Source organism: Loxodonta africana, chromosome 2 (genome assembly GCF_030014295.1).
Source record: "Loxodonta africana isolate mLoxAfr1 chromosome 2, mLoxAfr1.hap2, whole genome shotgun sequence".
NCBI classification, from domain to species: Eukaryota; Metazoa; Chordata; class Mammalia; order Proboscidea; family Elephantidae; genus Loxodonta; species Loxodonta africana.
In genome coordinates this window covers 10,330,030-10,348,227 of record NC_087343.1, presented here as the reverse complement: position 1 = coordinate 10,348,227, position 18,198 = coordinate 10,330,030, and the positions used below count along the sequence as shown (strand labels likewise).

The 18,198-nt window shown below is 50.8% G+C and overlaps 1 protein-coding gene across 3 annotated transcripts; it reads right to left on the bottom strand.

Moving 5' to 3' along the window:
• Window positions 1–12,895: 12,895 nt before the first annotated feature.
• Window positions 12,896–17,991, bottom strand: IRX2 (iroquois homeobox 2). 3 transcript variants are annotated; one of them, XM_010588066.2, is made up of 5 exons: window positions 17,723–17,991; window positions 16,009–16,414; window positions 14,995–15,702; window positions 14,158–14,230; window positions 12,896–13,517 (listed from the first exon to the last, which is right to left on the bottom strand). In XM_010588066.2, the coding sequence occupies exons 1-4, from the start codon at window positions 17,966–17,968 to the stop codon at window positions 14,181–14,183; spliced, it is 1,410 nt and encodes a 469-aa protein (XP_010586368.1). In that variant the 5' UTR covers window positions 17,969–17,991; the 3' UTR covers window positions 12,896–13,517; window positions 14,158–14,180. The 3 variants fall into 3 exon arrangements, with proteins under 3 accessions (XP_010586368.1, XP_010586369.1, XP_003408118.1); XM_010588067.2 differs by having other exon boundaries at window positions 12,896–13,240; XM_003408070.3 differs by having other exon boundaries at window positions 12,896–14,230.
• Between the last annotated feature and the right edge of the window lie 207 nt (window positions 17,992–18,198).

Genomic DNA, 18,198 nt, shown 5'->3' with positions numbered 1-18,198 from the left:
TTTCATGTGAAGAAGGTCCAAATAAGTTTAAGATGTTGTACAAGTTTCTTCTGAAGAAAAGAGGACAAAAGGTTGCCAGCTGAGCACATCACTGTGAGGCTCTGAGGCTGTGATTAATAGACTGAGCATTTCCTGCCGTACAAATGACCTACTTCTAAGCTCAAACACCAGGTCCTACCTTCTAGGCAAGGTGGCTGTACTGCAGCCCTCACCCAGGGACCCTGCAGCCAGGTGGCTGTCCACACGGGGCCCTGTAGCCAGCTGTCTACGCAGCCTCCTGCCCTTGGCTGTATACAGAAGCCTGATGTCTCTGGCTGTCTACAGAGGCGTTCTGCAGCTGGCTGTCTGCACAGAGCCCTGGCACAAAGGGGTATTTTCAAAAAAGAAACATTCAGCTCACTTTAGCGCCAGCAAGGAAAGATGAGGGGAGTTAAGACAAAGAAGGCTGTCAAGACTTGGGTCCTATCTGTGAGGGCCGAGAGTCTTGGGTTTGACCCTGCAGACAAGCAGATCCCATGGCAGCAACTTGATCAGGAGAAATGTTAGGTCCATGCTCAGCTTCAGGAAGCCTGCTCTGGAGGTTGGGTGCAGAGTGGCTTGGTGAGGGGGTGGGAGCTGTGAGGCCACAGACCATGGCTAAAGGATGCAGTGGTGGGGCAGACGGGAGAGTGGGGTCAAAGGAAGGACAGCAGCTGGGGGAAAAACGGTGAGAACTTCCAGGTCTGTAGGAGCACTGGTCTGGGGAGCAGGCCAAAGGAGAAAACAAAATGATGAGAGTCGTTGGGATTTTGTGCTTAATGACGAGGTTTGTCTGCTGTTGTTGTTAGGTGCCATCCAGACAGTTCTGACTCATAGTGACCGTGTGTACAAGGGAACAAAACACTGCCTCACCCTGCTCCATCCTCACAATCGTTGTTATGCTTGAGCCCCTTGTTGCAGCCAGTGTGCCAATCTATCTCACTGAGTCTTCCTCTTTTTCACTGACCCTATACTTTATCAAGCAAATACTTCTTAATATCTTGCCATAGGGTGATTCTGATTGGAACAAATGTCACAGCACACCTCTGAGTCCCCCCTTGAAAATTCACTACACTTAATTGTACGAATTCTACCTCTTTTTCTCCCTACCATGCTCCTGAGCTCAAAACCATGTATCAAGAAGTTTCCACTTAATAGGTTCCATTTTAAAAATGTGCCTCTCATTAATATTAGGGTTGCCAAATTTAGCAAATAAAATTACAGGATGCTCACTTAAATTGAATTTCAGATAAACAAGTATTTTTTTTTAAGTAAACATGTCCTAAATATGGCATAGGACATATTTATAGTACACAAATTTTTCTTTGTTTCATCTAAAATTCATATTTAACAGGGTGCCTTATAAAAAAATTTTTTTTTTTATATCTTATATGGCAACTGAGATAGATAGCAAGGTTGATAGGTAGATAGATAGATGATAGATACATAGATAGATGATAGATAGATGGATGGATGGATAGTAGATAGGTAGGTAAGTAGAGAGACAGAGAGGTAGAGAGGTAGGTAGGTAGATAAATAGAGAGAGAGAGAGAGACAGAGAGAGAGAGAGAGAGACAGAGACACAGAGAGAGAGATAGAGAGATAGATAGGTAGGTAGCTAGGCAGACAGACAGACAGACATGGAGTTATAGAGATAAACATACCAGTTGTCACCGAGTGGATTCCGACCCACTGCAGCCCCATGTCGGTCAAAGAACTGTGCTCCATAGTGTCTGCAGTGGCTGATTTTTCAGAAGTAGATCACCAGGCCTTTCTTCCATGGCACCTCTGAGTGGGTTCATACCTTGAACTTTTTTGTTAACAGCTAAGCTCTTAACCATTTTCACCACCTAGGGACTCTAAATATAGATACAGGTATGGACATGAATATAGATATAGACATGTGTTTATTTATTATTCCCTGTTTGCAAAGTCTCTAAGGGCAGAAAGAAAATCTGTGTTTTTTTTTTTTTTTAATAAAATCAAGCATATAACACGTCCATGTGCTAATACTTGATGTTCTACAGGCTGGAGCACAACGTGTGTGAGCAGAATCCAGCTTCCGCTGTGTGAGGTTAGAAGGTGGTGAAGCAGGCCCTTGGTGAACGGGTGACAAGATACTCAGGAGCAGTCTGTGAATCGCCAAGCCCTTGGTGAACGGGTGACACGATACTCAGGAGCAGTCTGTGAATCGCCAAGCCCTTGGTGAACGGGTGACAAGATACTCAGGAGCAGTCTGTGAATCACCAAGCCCTTGGTGAACTGGTGACAAGACGCGCGTGAGTAACTAATGGCCTTTGGTCATTGTCTGAGATTTGGTCTCCAAACACAGATGCCTTGACTGTACCAAACAATACTGCTGGGCCCAGCTGTGCTCATCCAGGACTAGAGGGCTGGGAAATGGATCTGCTGACCTTCCAGGAGAAGACATTGGCTCCGTGCTCTGCTTCACCTCACCCTCCATTAGATCTTGGTTGGGGTCTCACTGTGTCGCTGAATCCTCCTTCCCACTCTTCCCCCATCCCATGCACCATGCCTTGGCATTTAATCTTCACCACAGTCCTTTGGGTGGCCAATGTGCCCTCACCCCATGCAGATGAGCCCAGTCACAGGGGCTAGTGCTGAGTCTCAAACCTACGGTCTTCTAACTTATACTCCTTCTAGTAGCCCACCTCCCTCTGCTGGGATCCCTCAGGATATCAGCTCTGTGTCAGGCATTATTAACTTTTCAAAAATTAAAAGAAATCAGCTTTACCTTTTTTAAAATTTTATTTAACATGTTGATATTTATCAATTATCATTTGTATTTTGCCTTTTAATTTAATAGACAATTTTGAACATTTTAGAAGAAACATATTCAAACAATCCAGTTATTTTTGTTTCTTATATCTCTTACATTTACTGTACAGTTTTGGTGAAAACATATTTAAATATTATATACTTTGAACACAATCATTTTTGTTTATTATTGCATCGGAATTGTCCATAGAACACATATTATGTGTAAATCTTGATTATTGCAAGTAAGAATTTTGCTGAAAAGAAGGGAAAAAAATCCATAGAGTAAATATATGTTATGAATTATGATGTCTTCATTTTATTACCAATCCCAATATTGCCACCCCATTGGAACAAAGTACCCATACATGCATGTTGTTGTTGGGTGTCATCAAGTCTGTTCTAACTAATAGTAACCCCATGTACAAACGAACAAAGCTCTGCCCAGTTTTGTGCCATCTTTACAATCCTTGTTAGGTTTCAGTCCATTGTTGCAGGCACTATGTCAATCCATCTTGTTGAGGGTCTTTCTCTTTATCACTAACCCTCTGCTTTACCAAGCATGATGTTCTTCTCCAGAGACTGGTCCCTTCTGACAACATGTCCAAAGTATATGAGAAGTCTTGTCATTCTTGCTTCTAAGGAGCATTCTGGCTATATGTCTTCTAAGACTGATTTGTTCATTCTTCTGGCAGTCCATGGTATATTCAATATTCTTCGCCAACACCATAATTCAGAGGCATCACTTCTTCTTTGGTCTTTCTTATTCATTATACAGCCTTCCCATGCATATGAAACAATTGAAAACACCATAGCTTGGGTCAGACGTGCCTTAGTCCTCAAAGTGACATCTTTGCTTTTCACCATTTTAAAGAGGTCTTTTGCAGCTGATTTGCCCAACACAATATGTTATTTGATTTCTTGACTGTTGCTTCCGTGGGCATTGATTGTGGAACCAAATAAAATGAAATTCTTGTCAACTTAAACATTTTCTCCATTGATGTTGCTTACTGGTCCGGTTGTGAGGATTTTTGGTTTCTTTATGTTAAGGTGTATTTCTCCAGCTCAGTTAGGAGAACCTTCCAAGCTGAGGGAGCAGCACAGCCACAGGTTCACTGAGAAAGGAAAGAGCTCAGTGTGTGGATAATCAGCCAAAGGCCGGTGATGCCCTGGAGCAGGTGTCCGCACCCACGGGCCTGACTCAGCCCACGGGGGAGGCATAAGATGCAAAAGCTCCAGCCAAATCAACACAAAGCCTCCTTACAGAGCAGAGCTAGCTGTATGTAGGAGCTGGTTTTGGTGGGAAGGCCTCTTGAGGTGCTTGAAGGGCTGCACTGAGACTTGAGTAGTACCCCCAATCTGCCTCACAGTGATTGGCCCCTTGTCTTCCTGCTCCTCTCCATGGCAGCACATGCCTCCCAGAGTGCATTCACAGCTTGGCTACAGGACAACTGTCCACAGACAGAGAAGTGGCCTTGCCAAGGAGGTCACCTAGTCCTTAGGGACTCACTCTCTATCTCATGTGGGACACACTTCAACCAACTGGCTGGCCTGCTCCTAACCATACCCCAAACATCCTGCCCACCACTGCAGCCACCACTGCCGGATCTTCTTATAAAAAGTGGTTATGATAGCAGAAAAAGCTCTCTCTCTCTGGGCCTTGTAAACACAAGAGGATTTATGACCACCGTCTCCCTTAACCACGTGAGAAGTTTCCTCCCAGTGGCTTTTCCTGGCCTCCAAGCTCCTTGGAAACTCTATGGGGCAGTTCTACTCTGTCCTACAGGGTCGCTATGAGTCGGAATCGACTCAGCGGCACTGGGTTTGGTTTTGGGTTAAGTAACCACCAGGCCAAAAGAGGCATCTGGCCTGGGATGTCTACCTACCCCCTGTTCAGCTACTTCCCGCACCCCCTTCTTTCTTCTTCTGGGGCTGGTCTTGTGCTGGGAGGGCAGGGAGAGTCAGGTGTGCACAGGAGTACATGATTTCCTTCTGCTTAAAGGCAGGAGAACTAGGCAGTTGTCTGCGTCACAAGTCATTTGAGGGCCCGTGACTTTGGTAGGGTCTATTTTATCTTCTTTCAAAGCACAGCCAGGGCTTTAACTTGGCCCCTTCTAGAAAACAGCCCAGCTCTGGGGAAATTTAAAACAAACTCTCTTTCCTCTGAAGTTGGGCTCAGTCCCTCTACCGTCACCCCAGGCTGGGGAGACAGGCCTGGAGGAAGCCCTTCCACCCACGACTGGACTTTTCAGCAACTGATGTTTTTATCTACTCCCATTACCCCCAAAGGTTGGATATCATATAATCATTACAAAACAAATTGTTTTTCCACTGCTTCAGAGCCTGGGAGAGTAAGCATGGACCAGCCATGGCCTGTAAATAAATAAACCAATGTCATCATCTCGTACTGGAGGGATCTGCTCCCGCAGCAGGGCCGGAGTGTCTGCATGGCACAGCCTCCTGGCCTCCTAGCCTCCCGCCTCCGTGCAGTTCCGAGCCGCCGGTCCATCTCTCCGCCTTGGCTGTGTGGTTGTCCAGCGCTAAGTTATCCCACAGCCTCTGATGGTGGAGAGGATGGAGCCACACTCCCCCAAGATCATCCACCAGGGGCTGACCCACAAAAGATACAAAGCCTGCCACCTCTAGGGGATCAGGCCCTCACCTTATCCCCACCTCAGCCCAGTGCCTCACTGGAGACCTCAGGCCTTCAGGTTAGTTCTGCACCCCCGAGGACCCTCTGCCCGCTCTTGCTGTCTTCTCCACTGTCTGCGCTTCCAGCTTCTGAGCTCCTAGCCTGCCAGTAGCAGGCAGAGGGTGAGGCCTGGCCCTGGCCTGCCAGGAGAGAGGGTGAGACTTAGGATGCTGCCGGGAGACCCCGCCCTGACCCCGGGCTGACCCGCGGGGCAGCTGTGGGATCCCGGCCCCAAGGGCCCTGTGGAGCTGGAGAGCTCCCCTTTGGCTGGCCACCGACTCCCCTGCGTCCCTGCCGGCCCTGTCACCACCTCCAAGCAGCCCTCCAACTGGCTAGTTAAGAAGGGGAGGGTGAGTATTTCCAGGTGACTGAATTAGCTTTCTGGGGCTTTGTATAACCCCGACTTTGCAGGGTAAACTCCCTCAACTACAGAGAAGATATGTCACAGGAACCCTGCAACGGGGTGTGGTGCCAGGACGCCCTCTGGGCCCTCGCTGTCCCTCCCAAGATTGTCTTTATGACCTGCAGATGTGGCGTGAGGGGACTGGGCCCAGGCCTCTGGGGTGTCCCAGGCCTGGTACCCCAAGGCGGAACGCGAAACGCCAGTCCTGGGGACTGGCAATTCCCTGGCTTCTGTCCCCGCTGCTCTGCCACCGACCCGGGGGAGGAGGCCCTCCAAATGTCGACCCTCCAGCGCTCGGCACAAACGCTGCTGCCAGGGTGGTTGGAAATGTTCTCCGTGGCTCCATGAGAATATCGGGTTCTGCTGCTGAGCAGGAAAGAAATGTGGTGTGCCTGCACAGAGAAGAAAAAAGGAGAGGCGGAGAAAAAGGAGAAACAAGAGGAAAGCAGGGAGAAAGAGACTGCTGGTGACCCCAACACTCGGAGATGAGGGTGTTTCAGAGACCAAGGACTGCCTTGACCCCAACGCCGCTCTCTCGGTTGTCTGGGAACGGAAGGAGGCGCTATCTTTTGCCCGGGACCCTCGGGCCCCGCCGCGCCCGCGTCGTAGAGAGCACTAGCCCGGCAGGCTGAGTTCTGGCGGGGCCGCTCTCGGCCAGCGTTCAGGGCTGCCGGCTGGGATGGGGGAGCAGGGGATGGGGACATCCTGGGGTCTGGCGAGTCCAGGTCTGGGCTGGACCGGTCAGCAGGGACGCAGGCAGAGTGGCCTGGGGAGACGGATCTTGGAGTGGGGCGTGAGCAGGGGGATTCGAAAGTGGGTCTTGCGTTGTGGCCCGGGGCGGCACCTGGGTGAAGGAGCCCAAAGTCGTGCTGGGAGAAGAGAGATAGGGAGAAGGGGGCCCCCTCTGGAGGCTGACGTGTCCTCGCAGGACCCTGCAGAGCCGGTCCGTGGCCGCTGGTCCCGGGGGCCTGGCTGAGGCCTTTTCTGCCGACTCTTCGAAGGGCCTAAGCTCAGGGAGCTTGGGGTGAGCCGTCAGGCAATCTTGCTCCAGGGCTTAGGGCTGAGCACTGCGTGGGGGCAATCATCAGTCGGCTGGACCTTGGGGCCGCCCTAGGGGGCACGTCCTTCCAGCGGGCAATGACGAGGCCCTGCTCTCCCCTCGCCCCTGCAGCGCAGCACCGTTGTCCCTTTCCCATGCCTGCCCCAGCTCGCCTGGGGGCTTCCCGGCTGAGCGCTCGCAGCAGCGACCTGGGGCTCCGCACCCCAGTCCAGGGTAGTTAGCCCGCTACAGCTGCGCACCCCGGCTAAGTTCAGGTCGCCAACTGTTAGGGCCTCGATATGACCAACTCCAAACACTCGTGGCAGAGGCACTGCGCTGGTGGATGGCAGGGCAGAAATAGTTCTGGGGGTGTCAGCTGAAGGACCTCCCAATTTCCTGGGGGGGGGCGATGCTCGGGGTGGGGGGAGCTGGAGAGCGTGGAACAAAATCGTTCCCTAGAAAAATATTTTTTTCCAAAAAAATGCACTTATGCTCGAAGCTGACCCTTGGTTGAAGTTTGAGAAAATGAACGAGCTCTGGACCCAGGGGGCTCTCTGGGGACACAGCATCGGGGCTGAGGGACGCGATCTGGGTGGGAAACGGCCCCCAGCCCGGGCCAAGAACGCGGGCCTCCAACCCGGGAAAAGAACGAAACGTCTTGCAGCCTTGCAGCGCCTGCCCCTTCAGCCCCGGGCTGCTGGCGACAGCGCAAGGCCTTCCTCGGCGCAGCGAGGCGGGTCCCCGGCTGACACTTCCTCCCCCTCCGAGCTCCTTGGGTACCCGCTCGGCTGCTCTGCCTCCCGGGCTCATTGCTTGTGCCCACCTAACCTGGTAACTCGCCGCTTGACCTTTCAGAGCCAAGGAAATTCAACCCCCCTGCGTACCCGCTGTCGCTGTCGCCAGAAAGTGGGGTGCAGGAGTGAGAGTAGGGCGCACGCGTGCACGCGCGAACACGCAACGCCCTTCCCAAGCCCTGGCCAGCCTGGCTTTGCAGCGGACGTTCACGCCGCAGGTGTTTAAATGATCTAGAAGGTGTATTAGCATGGCCTAAAAACATGGGTCCTCCCCCAACCCACCTTTTCCCGGTTATAAGATGTCACGGGTTAAAATGTTCGCTGTGCCCTTTCTCTTGATCTCAGAAGGGAAAAGGCAGGAGGTGCTGGCACCTTTATGGGCCTCAGACCTTGGCCGCAGTGAGCAGCTCCAGTTCTCTCACTTTGATCAGCCTTATTAATTCCAGCTGCGGTCTATTTGTTTGTCATTTTCCCCCTTTCCTCTGCAATCATTATTTATGGCAAAAAAAAAAAGAGGGCCAGCTGTAGAAGGGAAGCAGGGAGGGAATTTCTGAGAACCGAGGAGGTGGGGGCAAGATTTTTCCTTAAAGGTCACTAAAATGGAGAGAAGGTGACAGGGTCCACTCCTCTTGGAATCCATTATCCGCAGCATTAGCTAATTACCAGATCAGAGAAATGAAAAAAATAAATATCCCTTAAAATAACAGAAGGTAATTATAACCCTGTTGTTGACACTAACAATTAATAATTGATCAGGAGTTATACGCAATAAATTGTCAATTTATCTCCCCACAAAAACTGGAGTGCTTGTGTTAAGTTTTGTTTCTTCCCTCTGGGCATTTCCTATGAAGACAGACTCCGTTCCTGTTGGGAAGAAAGCCCCAAACCTTACAGTAGCTTCTCTAGAATACTACATGTAATTTGTTTTCAGTCCTCTATAGAAAAAAGTAACATTGGGAACACCTTTTTGAAAAAGACATTTCCTTATTATTTTGGTGCCAGATTTAAACAAACAGAAAAGAACCCTCCTCTTTCCTTTTACCTGGGATTGCAAAAGAACAGAGGACAGAGATTTCATAACTCATTTCTTTTTTATTATATTGCCAGTACAGTCCTCCTAAATGTCTTCAATTTTTATCTTTCTGAGAAAGATGGAGAACATTCTGCCCTCCCTATAGGAACACAAGTTTATTCTCTACTTTGAGGGTGGAGGAGGTGAAGGTGCCACCTGCAGCCAGGTCGAGCTGGAGACTGCTGCCCTATGTTTGCAGGGATGCAGGTGAGGGGTTAAACTGAAGAATAAGAAGGGAATGTGTGTGCTCTTAAACCGGGCTCAGAAGGGCTTTCTCTTGCCCACCAATGGCCCAGGTCCAGAAACATATTGACAAAGAACAGCTTCACAGAGTTTTAGTTCAAGCAGAGAGGGGGTGAGCGATTGCTTCCATTACGGCCAATACAAAGTAATTTTCAGCAACCAGCAAATTATATTGTCATAGATTACTTCTCTTTATAAGCTTTAAAATATCTGTAGGGATTTGTCACTTACATAAAGATTTGAAAATTCATCAAAGGGGCATGTCCCCTTTGCGATTTGTAGAAATTCAAACGATGTTAATCAGAATATCCCCGTATCTCAGACCGTTGTATCTTGTTCTCAAGATCGCCTCTTGGGTTAACGTATTTTAAAAACATTTAAGATGTTATTTTTGGAAAAGTACTTTTAAAACATATATTTAATAGATCTAGCTGTGCCTTTCCTTTAATTTGGGGTTAAAAATGAATGTTTTGCTTGGGATATTCAGTGCACTGGGTAATTAAAAACAATTATGTGGCGGGTCATCATACACGCAGTCACTTGGCGGGGGGAGGATTTCTAATCAATCAGCGTATTACAGAAATTTGAAAAGGGTAGTTTCTGCTGGACAGATAAATTGGTATGGGACTATTTTTTTCCCCCTCCAAAGTGATGTCTCCTTAACTCGGCTCTAGCAGAGACAGGGTACATTTATGCTGTAACGTCGAAAAAAACAAAGTTTCCCACTTCACTTCAGCTTCTTAAAGAAATACTTAAATGCAATTTTACAGGAACTTAAACCGCGCCGGCGTTTGGAAGGGCGGCGATTTCCTCCCGGTGTTTCTCCGCAGCTGTTCGCAGCGCTGAAGGCGAGCATTTCGTCAGCAAACTCCCCGAAAGGAGCGCGCGGCCCCGCGGCCACCTCCAGGAGCTCGGCGCGTCCCGGCTGCCCGCGCGGAACCCAAGCCGGGGCTCCCAGCCCCCTGCCTCTGCCTCGCTCCCTGCCCCTCCTGCCTCCCGTCAGACAAAGGTGCATGAAGTTCTTTTCAACTTTTCAAAAGCAGTTGCTGAGCAGCTTTGCAGAAACAATAACTCTTTTATTGGGAACAAATGTTGACATTTGACGGGCGCGGGAGGCAGCCAACGCCCGGGCGGCCGCCGGGCCAGCGCCCCCGGGGTCCTCGGCAGCACCCGTCCCCCGAGGCCCACCTGAGATTAAAGCGCGAATTCCGATAAATCAGCTCTAATGAAACCCCGGGCCGCAGAGGGCCCAGGACCGTTGCCGCCGAGGACGTGGGCTCCAGGTCGAAAGAGGGGAGCGCGTGGAGGCCTAGCACCGCTGCCAGGGCCAAGGAAAGGCACCGCAGCGCCCACTGAGCGGCTTTGCCCTCATCCCCTCGCCCAGACAACAACCGAAAAGGGCGAACTGCCGGCTACTTAAATTTGATCAACTAGCTTCAAAGCGAAGATAAAAATCCCCTCAGACCCTTTAACCTCCCTCCCCAAAGAATGGTGATCTCTGGCTTTCTTCTCTTCTTCCTTCCTCATCTTTCCTAGTGGTCTGCGTGGGGAAGAGAAGCCCTCATGGATCACTCAGCTTTTCTCTAAAAAAATTGCTCTAAACACCAGCAGGTCTCATATGCTTAGTATATATTTAAAAAGCAAGTTCTCCAGAAAGAAATTCAAGTCAAGAGGCAGGGTGGGTTAGTTATGGAAATCTCTGATAATCTGTTGGGCAGAGAAACATCAAAGCAGATGCGTTAGCCTGGGCTAATCTCCTGAATGTTCGCCAGTTGAACTGTGCACATTGTCCCAGAGACCCAGGGCTCAGGGTGTGTGTGTGTGTGTGTGTGTGTGTGTGTGTGTGTGTGTGCAGGGACAGGGAAACAGAAATTACTTGTCCAGGTAAAACAATCTACCCTGCTCCAAAGGGAGGCAGCTTTGATGGAGCTTCAATTTCTGAACATAGGCACCAAGACACATTTTTGTCAGGGGTTTATAATCCCACATTGCAAGCTTCCTTAAGAGATATATTGCCACAAGTGTTCGATCTTGATTAGAGTCTACAGTCTTACAGTGTTTCTTCAATTTGTTAAATATTGTTAACTTTCACACTTATCACTGAAGTCTTCAAATTGCCCAGATTATGTTACATACAAGTGATGTTTCTGCCATGTGTGTTTTATTCCCTACAGACCTCTGAAATGTGGCTAACATTAGCAAAAGTCAGCTACTTAAGATCCTCACTTTGCAATCTAAAATGCTTTCTGGAGGGGGAAATATTATCTTTACAGAAATCCTATGACGGTTTGAAGTCTAAAACACAAACAAGCTTCACCTTGGTTTTTTCAGACACACGGCCATAGAGAAGCAGGCTTCCCATGTGAAAAAGCTTTCGAACAGTTAACTCAGCTCCCAGCATTTCCATTTCTATTACTAAGTTAGGCAGGGATGAGAGAAAAATATTTCTCTACCCAGAAGATTTTTGTGCTCAATCTCCAAATGCTAATGTATTCAAAGCCAATGTATCAAAACAAAATGCAGGAGAAAATCTGAAACCTCGATTTACCCTCGTCTCTGCCCAATGAAACCACAATTCCTCCTCCCCACCGGTGTGGCTCTGTGTCCAGTTAACACTCCCCAGGCTTTGCCTCAAGTATCTAAGCTTACTTTTAAATACCCTTTCTAACAAGACCCCAGCAAGAGGCCACTAATTTCTACAGCACCAAAAGCCACTGGAGAGAGATCCGTTTGTCAGTATCAACTGGTCCAGCAATTTCCCATCCTCAGACACAGGGGCCTATCGGAGCTGGCAGATGTTTAGACAAGATTTTATAAATTGTTCAATATCAGCCCATAATGAACCCCAACTGACCATTCCAAAGCAGCTAAAAGCATCCAGGATCTCCCCCGCTGGGATCCAATAATGCTCTCCTGCTGCAATGTTATTAATCATGGAATAAAATAGATGAGCCTCTTGAAAAATAAGTGTATGATTGATTAAAGGGCAATCTAAGAAGCTATTATTCTTGTTTTATAACCGTAAGTTATATTCACTCAATTTATCTTTGCAGAGGAAATAAATGGGCGTTCGTTTCTTTTCTGGAATTATATTATATGAATATCCACATAATGTTGCCGAAAATTAAAGCGACAAGATTGCTGCTTTATGATTCTCATCAAAGGGAATATGTTACCTGACTACAAATTTTAGACTTGTCTATAATTAGGAAGTGAGTAACACAATAAAGAAGCAAGAGTCTAAGGTGGTTTAAACTTTTCCCCCAGGGTAGGAAAAGTGCCACCGGAAAGAAAACACACATCTCCCCCAAGACTTTCACCTTGCACTTAACGTCAGTTATAGGAAAAGGCAAATAAAGAAATTATTCAATAAATTTGAATAATCTATGCCAATTTGGGTAATTCATGCTTAAAAAAATGATTTCTGTCAGTAATTTATTGTGGGGGATGTAGTGTCTATTATCTGTGTGATCACAATTTTTCCAGTTTAGTCTACTGAAGAGGTTTAACAAGCCACCATTGAATAGAAAACTGCTCCTACCCTAAAGCATAGGGGAGTCAGATCATTTTATTTTTGCCAAGGTTTTTATGTAGGTTAGCAAGTAATCTGCATATTCAGAGCACAAACACTTAATTTTTTTGGCAACGCATTTGTATTTAAATGATCTAGAACATTCTGTATCTCCTTACCGCGCATTTTTCCTCCATCTGCCTTTTTTGTGAGAGGGAGAAGGGAGAGATCATTTCACATATTTTCAAAGAAAGGCCTGAGGTCAGACCACCCCACCCAGGGGACTAGAATAAGGGCTCCTTACCCAAATTGCTCTTCCAGGAAAAATGAGCCCCAAACACCATATTATTGGAGACTAGTGTTTTTATTTACAATTTAAGATATAAATTAGTAAAGAATTCTTGTTAAACAACCAACAAAGATTGTATAACCAGCAATGTTCAAATAAAAACCAGGCAGAATTTATTTACAAAAAGTTTAGATTCCGTTGCAATACAACTTGCATAAATTACTAGAAGCTTTATATCATTATAAAAATAAATATCAAATTTGTTTCCACTTCTTAAGTACTCAAGTTCTTCAATCACATTTTATTATTTCTACTGTGTACATCTTTTACAAATAAATTTTACAGTCAATCCTATCACACCTATAGAATATATGCCGTGGCAATGAAGTGATCAAGATATCCTGAGGAAAAAAAAAACAGATTGTTTGCAAAAGTCACACGTACATTGGAGAAGCTATACTAAGCCAACAAATTCACACAGGCCCAACAAAAGTCTGTTCTGATCATTAGAGTCTATGGTGTGGTACTGCTCTGTGGATTCTTTTCACTCACAGTGGCACAAGATGCAATCCGGACTGAGAGGTCTGGTTTTTATATCTGTATATTTATTAGCTTGGTAAGCTGGCTTGCTGACTTTTTGTTTTGTTTTGTTTTTTTCAAAGCAATTGTGACACCTACCTGTGGACCAAGGAAAAAACCAAATCATCCCAAATCCTTCAGTTCCACACCAACACCATCACAACATAAAAATGAGCCGATCTGAAAGGGTTCCGCCTCTTCCCCATCTTCAAGACCTGTGCTTAGTAGTTTTGCCTAGTAGTAGAGTATACTGGGAGACACTGCTTTGAGCCAGGTGAACCACAGTGTCCTATCTAGTCCATCTGCCTGACAAAAGAAAGCCTAACGCTTCTCGGTGTCTCCTCAGTCTTACTCTGCAGCCATCATTAATAAGAGTCTTGATGCCCAAAGTCTCAGTAGCACTAGCTCATCAAAACAGATGTCTATTATGTGTCTAGTAAAGTGAAAATGGTTCTAAATTGCATACAAATGCCCAGGTTTTCATAATTTCTTTTTTCTCAGAGAGGAAACAACAGCAGTGGTGTTAATATATTTCCGGTAAGGAGTGATCCTTCAAAAAAAGAACTTGAGAGAAACAGAGAATCTATAAAATAGAACAGATACTCTCCTTAAAGAAAAACAAGACCAGAGAAGATTGCAAAGCTCCGTCCTCCAACCCCGTGACAAAAAGCAGGAAACACACATTAAGCAAGTTTACAGCGGAATTGCTCCTGGAGGTCATCGGCAAGGGCCCACTTACTTGCACTGCTGCGCACCGGCCTTCTATAGGTAGGGCTGGACACCCCCGCCAACCGTGCAGCCCTCGCTGGCATCTGTCAGGGGAGGGGGCAGTTAGTCAGAACCAGCAGAGCCAGCTGCCTCCAAGCCACCACGCACAGCACCCCGCACACCGGCTCCCTATACCAGCAAACAGTTTGGGATCCTCGGCTTTCTCCAGCACCACTATCTGAAGGCTAATTTCAGCAGTTTCTATTTATTTTCTTTTCCCCCTTAAAGTCCCTTGTAAGGTAGTCTCAGCTCAAAGCTGGATTATATGCAACAGAGGCAATATGGAAAAGAGCAGAGAAAGCAAAAACGCTCTCATTTAACGTGCTGAACAAGTAATGCCTTTGGGAACTCGGAGACTGTTTTGTTTCCTTCCAGCCAGAGGTAGAAAAAGGGACTCAGCTGTGATTCTACTTAACCAACAAAACATGCATAACCTTAAACTTAATCAGCAGGGCTACAGGCTGTAATTTGCATTTTGTGGCAATTTACAGTTGACTAAAACTCAACCCGTCACGGTGATAATAATAACACCAGTAATGATAACTGATAAAAAGTGAAATAAAAAGTAAATAACGGGTTATGTCTCAGTTTCTGAAATAGGCCAAAACCATCTCCGGCCTCCCCTTTTGGCTTCACCCTCACCACCACCCCATGCCCCTATGTCAAATGCCTGGCTTTTTCGATTTTTTTATTCTTCTTCTTTTCGTGATATGGGTTCCTTCTGTCATACAAATGCCCCCCTCCCGGGCTCTCCGGATGCGAATCCGCTTACCTTCTCTGAGGACTCCCAGGGGCCCCGGCTGCCTACCTTTCTTGGGCTCGTAGCCGCCGCCTGGGGGCCGGTAGTGGGTTTCAAGCGAGTGTGCGCCCGCCTTGCCCGCGTCGCTGCCCGCCTTGGGTGCGGCGTGTAGCGCCTCGCCGGGGGTCGTGGCCGCCGAGTTGTAACGCAGGAGTCCCTGGCCCTGCAGCGCCGCGTTCAAGTTCCCATAGTTTGTGTAGTTGCCATAGAAGGGCGACGTGTAGTAGAGGTGGCGGCCGAGCAGCGGCGAGGCAGAGTAGGGAGAGCCGCCCGGCGGCGCCCCTGACGAAGCGGGCGCCGCAGCCGCGGGCAGCCCTGGTGGCCCGCAGCTCGGACCCAGGCTGGGCTGCTTGAGGTCCGACGTGGCGATCTCCGCCAGCGACCACAGCTTGGGCTTGCTGGCGGGCGGTGGCGCGCCCGGCGACGTCCGGCTGCCCAGCGGCGCCTTGCTGCCACTGCGTGGAGCAGCCTCCGGGGGAGGGCTCAGCAGCGGCGCCTCCACGCCGGTCAGCGGCGACGAGGTCACAGGCTTGGGTGGCGCCAGGTTCCGCTCGCCCTCCTCGTCTTCATCCTCTTCGTCCTCCAGGTCGTCGTATTTGTCCTTGCACTCCGAGCCCGATTCGCACAGGGGATCCCCGGCGCGGCAAGGCAGTTTCTCCCCGTCCGACTCGGCGGAGCACGAATGATCCGTGAGAGAGTCGACATGCAGGCTGATCCCTGCGGGGGCGCGGGCACGGTCGGTGACGCGCGGGGACAGCCGGGGCACCGCGGCCCCTCTGCCCCATGTCCCGGGGTACCAAGTCCGCCCCGCAGGATCCCTGACCTCGCCCCAACCTCAGCAACGTATTGGGGGAAGCACCCCCATGGGCCTCTACGGTGCCGGCGGCCAATCTCCAGGCCTGACCTGTGTGCCGGGGGGGGGGGGGGGGCGGGGGGGGCGGGCAGCGCTCTCAATACCTCAACTCTGCGACCGCCTGGGATGAAAGCCCCCCGGAACCCCGCGCCGGCCGTCGCCCCACTCACCTTCGTCCTCCGCCGAGGTTTCGGTGCCCTCCTGTGCCTTGTCGGGACTCTCCTCCTTGCTCCTCGACCCGTCGCCCTCGTCCTCGTCCTCATCCTCGCTTTTGTTCCTCGGGGCCCACGTCATCTTGTTCTCCTTCTTGAGGCGCCGGCGCGCGTTGGCAAACCAGGTGGAGACCTGCGTGAGGGTCATCTTGGTGATGATGGCCAGCATGATCTTCTCACCCTTGGTGGGGTAAGGGTTCTTGCGGTGCTCGTTGAGCCAGGCCTTGAGTGTGGCCGTGGCGTCCCGCGTGGCGTTCTTGCGGTACGCCGGGTCATTGAGTTGGTACGGGTAGGCCGCGCTGCCATACGGGTGGTAGCTGATGGCGCCCGTCATCCCGGTCGTATGCGCGTCGTAGGGCGCGCCCTAGAATCGACAAGAACTTGATGAGTGGGGCGCGCGGTAACCCGCCAGGCGTTAGCCAGATGCGACCCCTAGCCGGCACGCAGCCGTTTTTCCCACGGTGGGTCTCCCACACTGGGGCAGAGCTTCCCACAGCAAAAGAGCTGGAAAAACACAGCGGGTAATTTAGGGCCAGCAGTTTGTCCGAAAAGTGCTGAAGTTTAATTCTTGAACATTTGAACTATTTCACTTCCATAAAATGACATATCTTGCCCTAATTGGCCCTGAGTCGCGCAGACACAAACACACGCGCGCACACAGGCCTACAGGTAGTTTCTTGATATCTAAATTTCCCCGGATCCTTCAAGTGCTGCTGCTCCCCCGCCCCCCCCCCCCCCCGGCTCCCCCTCACTCGCCCTTATATGGTTAAAAAAACACCCCGGAGCCCCCGCTCCGCCATTCACTGCTCTAAAGCTCCGCAAATCCAATTTGCAACTCAGAAGCCAGTCACCGTTTCGAATTCTTCAAATACGCGGTAATTAGCATTTTAATTCAGCCTTTAACGTTTAAATTCGAGACATTTGCAGTCTTCCTCAAAGCCCCAGCTCCTCAGTTACAGCCCTGGAATTCCACCGAGGGCGGGCAGCAGCGACACCCCCCTCCCAATGGCCTCGGTCGCCCGAAGTCCTCTTCGCGGCTGCCGGGCCCAGCTGCAGACCCGTGAGGGGTGCAGGCCGACCCCGGGTCCAGAGCAGGAGCTGCTCGCGAGGCGAGTAGAGGGGGCATTTGGCTGGCAGCACGTTTCTCGAGATCAAGGCCCACCATAGAGATGAGGTCCGAGGAACTGGAGCGCCGGCCTGGGACCGGAGTTCCGCTGCCTCCAGCGCCGCCGCCGGATGTTACGCTCCCGCCCCGAAACCTGGTACCCCGCCGCCCCAAGCCCCGAAAGTAAATGCAAGCCGTCCGCGGCTGCCCCAAGACCCGGCTGGAGCCGGCCCTCGGGCCCCGCGTAGACACCGGCGTGCCCCGGCTCGCTCAGGCCCCCTCGCCAAGCTGCAGCTGGTGAACTACGAGGAGAACTCACGACAGACCCCAGCCCCGGCCGAGTCGCACTTTCCAGGCTCTTTGGGAAAATGCCCAGGAGCCCAGGCGCAGCAGCCGGGCCGCGAGTCCCAGCCCTGACTCCCGATCGTCCCCAGCTGCCGTGCTGCTTCCAGCGCCGGTCCCTGCTCCCGCCCGGGATCCCGCTCACTCAATCGGTCCTCACGCCCCGGCCCCCCGCGCGTCCCCGCGTCCCGCTCCCCGCCCGGCGGGCCGGCGCCGCGCGGTTACCATGTAGGACGGGAAGCCGGCGGCGGCGGCCGCGTCGACAGAGTACTGCAGCGGGCTGCCGAAGCCCGTGGCCGCCTGCGCCGTGAAGGCCGCGGAGCCCGGGTAGGGGCTGAAGGCCGAGCCCGATGCCGAGCGCGCCAGCTCCTCGCTGCGCGGCGCCGCCAGCGCCGACGCGCCGTACGCGGGGCACGAGTAGAGCGCCAGCGAGCCGGGCGCCTGGTACAGGTAGCCCTGCGGATAAGACATGGTGGGCGCGGGGCGCGGAGCCCGCGTCACGGCGAGCGGCGGGCAGGGCGCGCGGCGCCCTCCATCCACGGCCGGCCCGGGCGCGGGGCAGCGGGCGAGGCGGGCCGGGCAGCAGCGGGGCGGCAGCGGCGCGGAGCCGGTGGGCGCAACCGCGCGCCAGACCGGCGGTCGGGGTTTGGGGGAGTGCGGAGTCAGGAGTGAGGAGTTGAGGAAGGAGCGCTCGAGTTTCC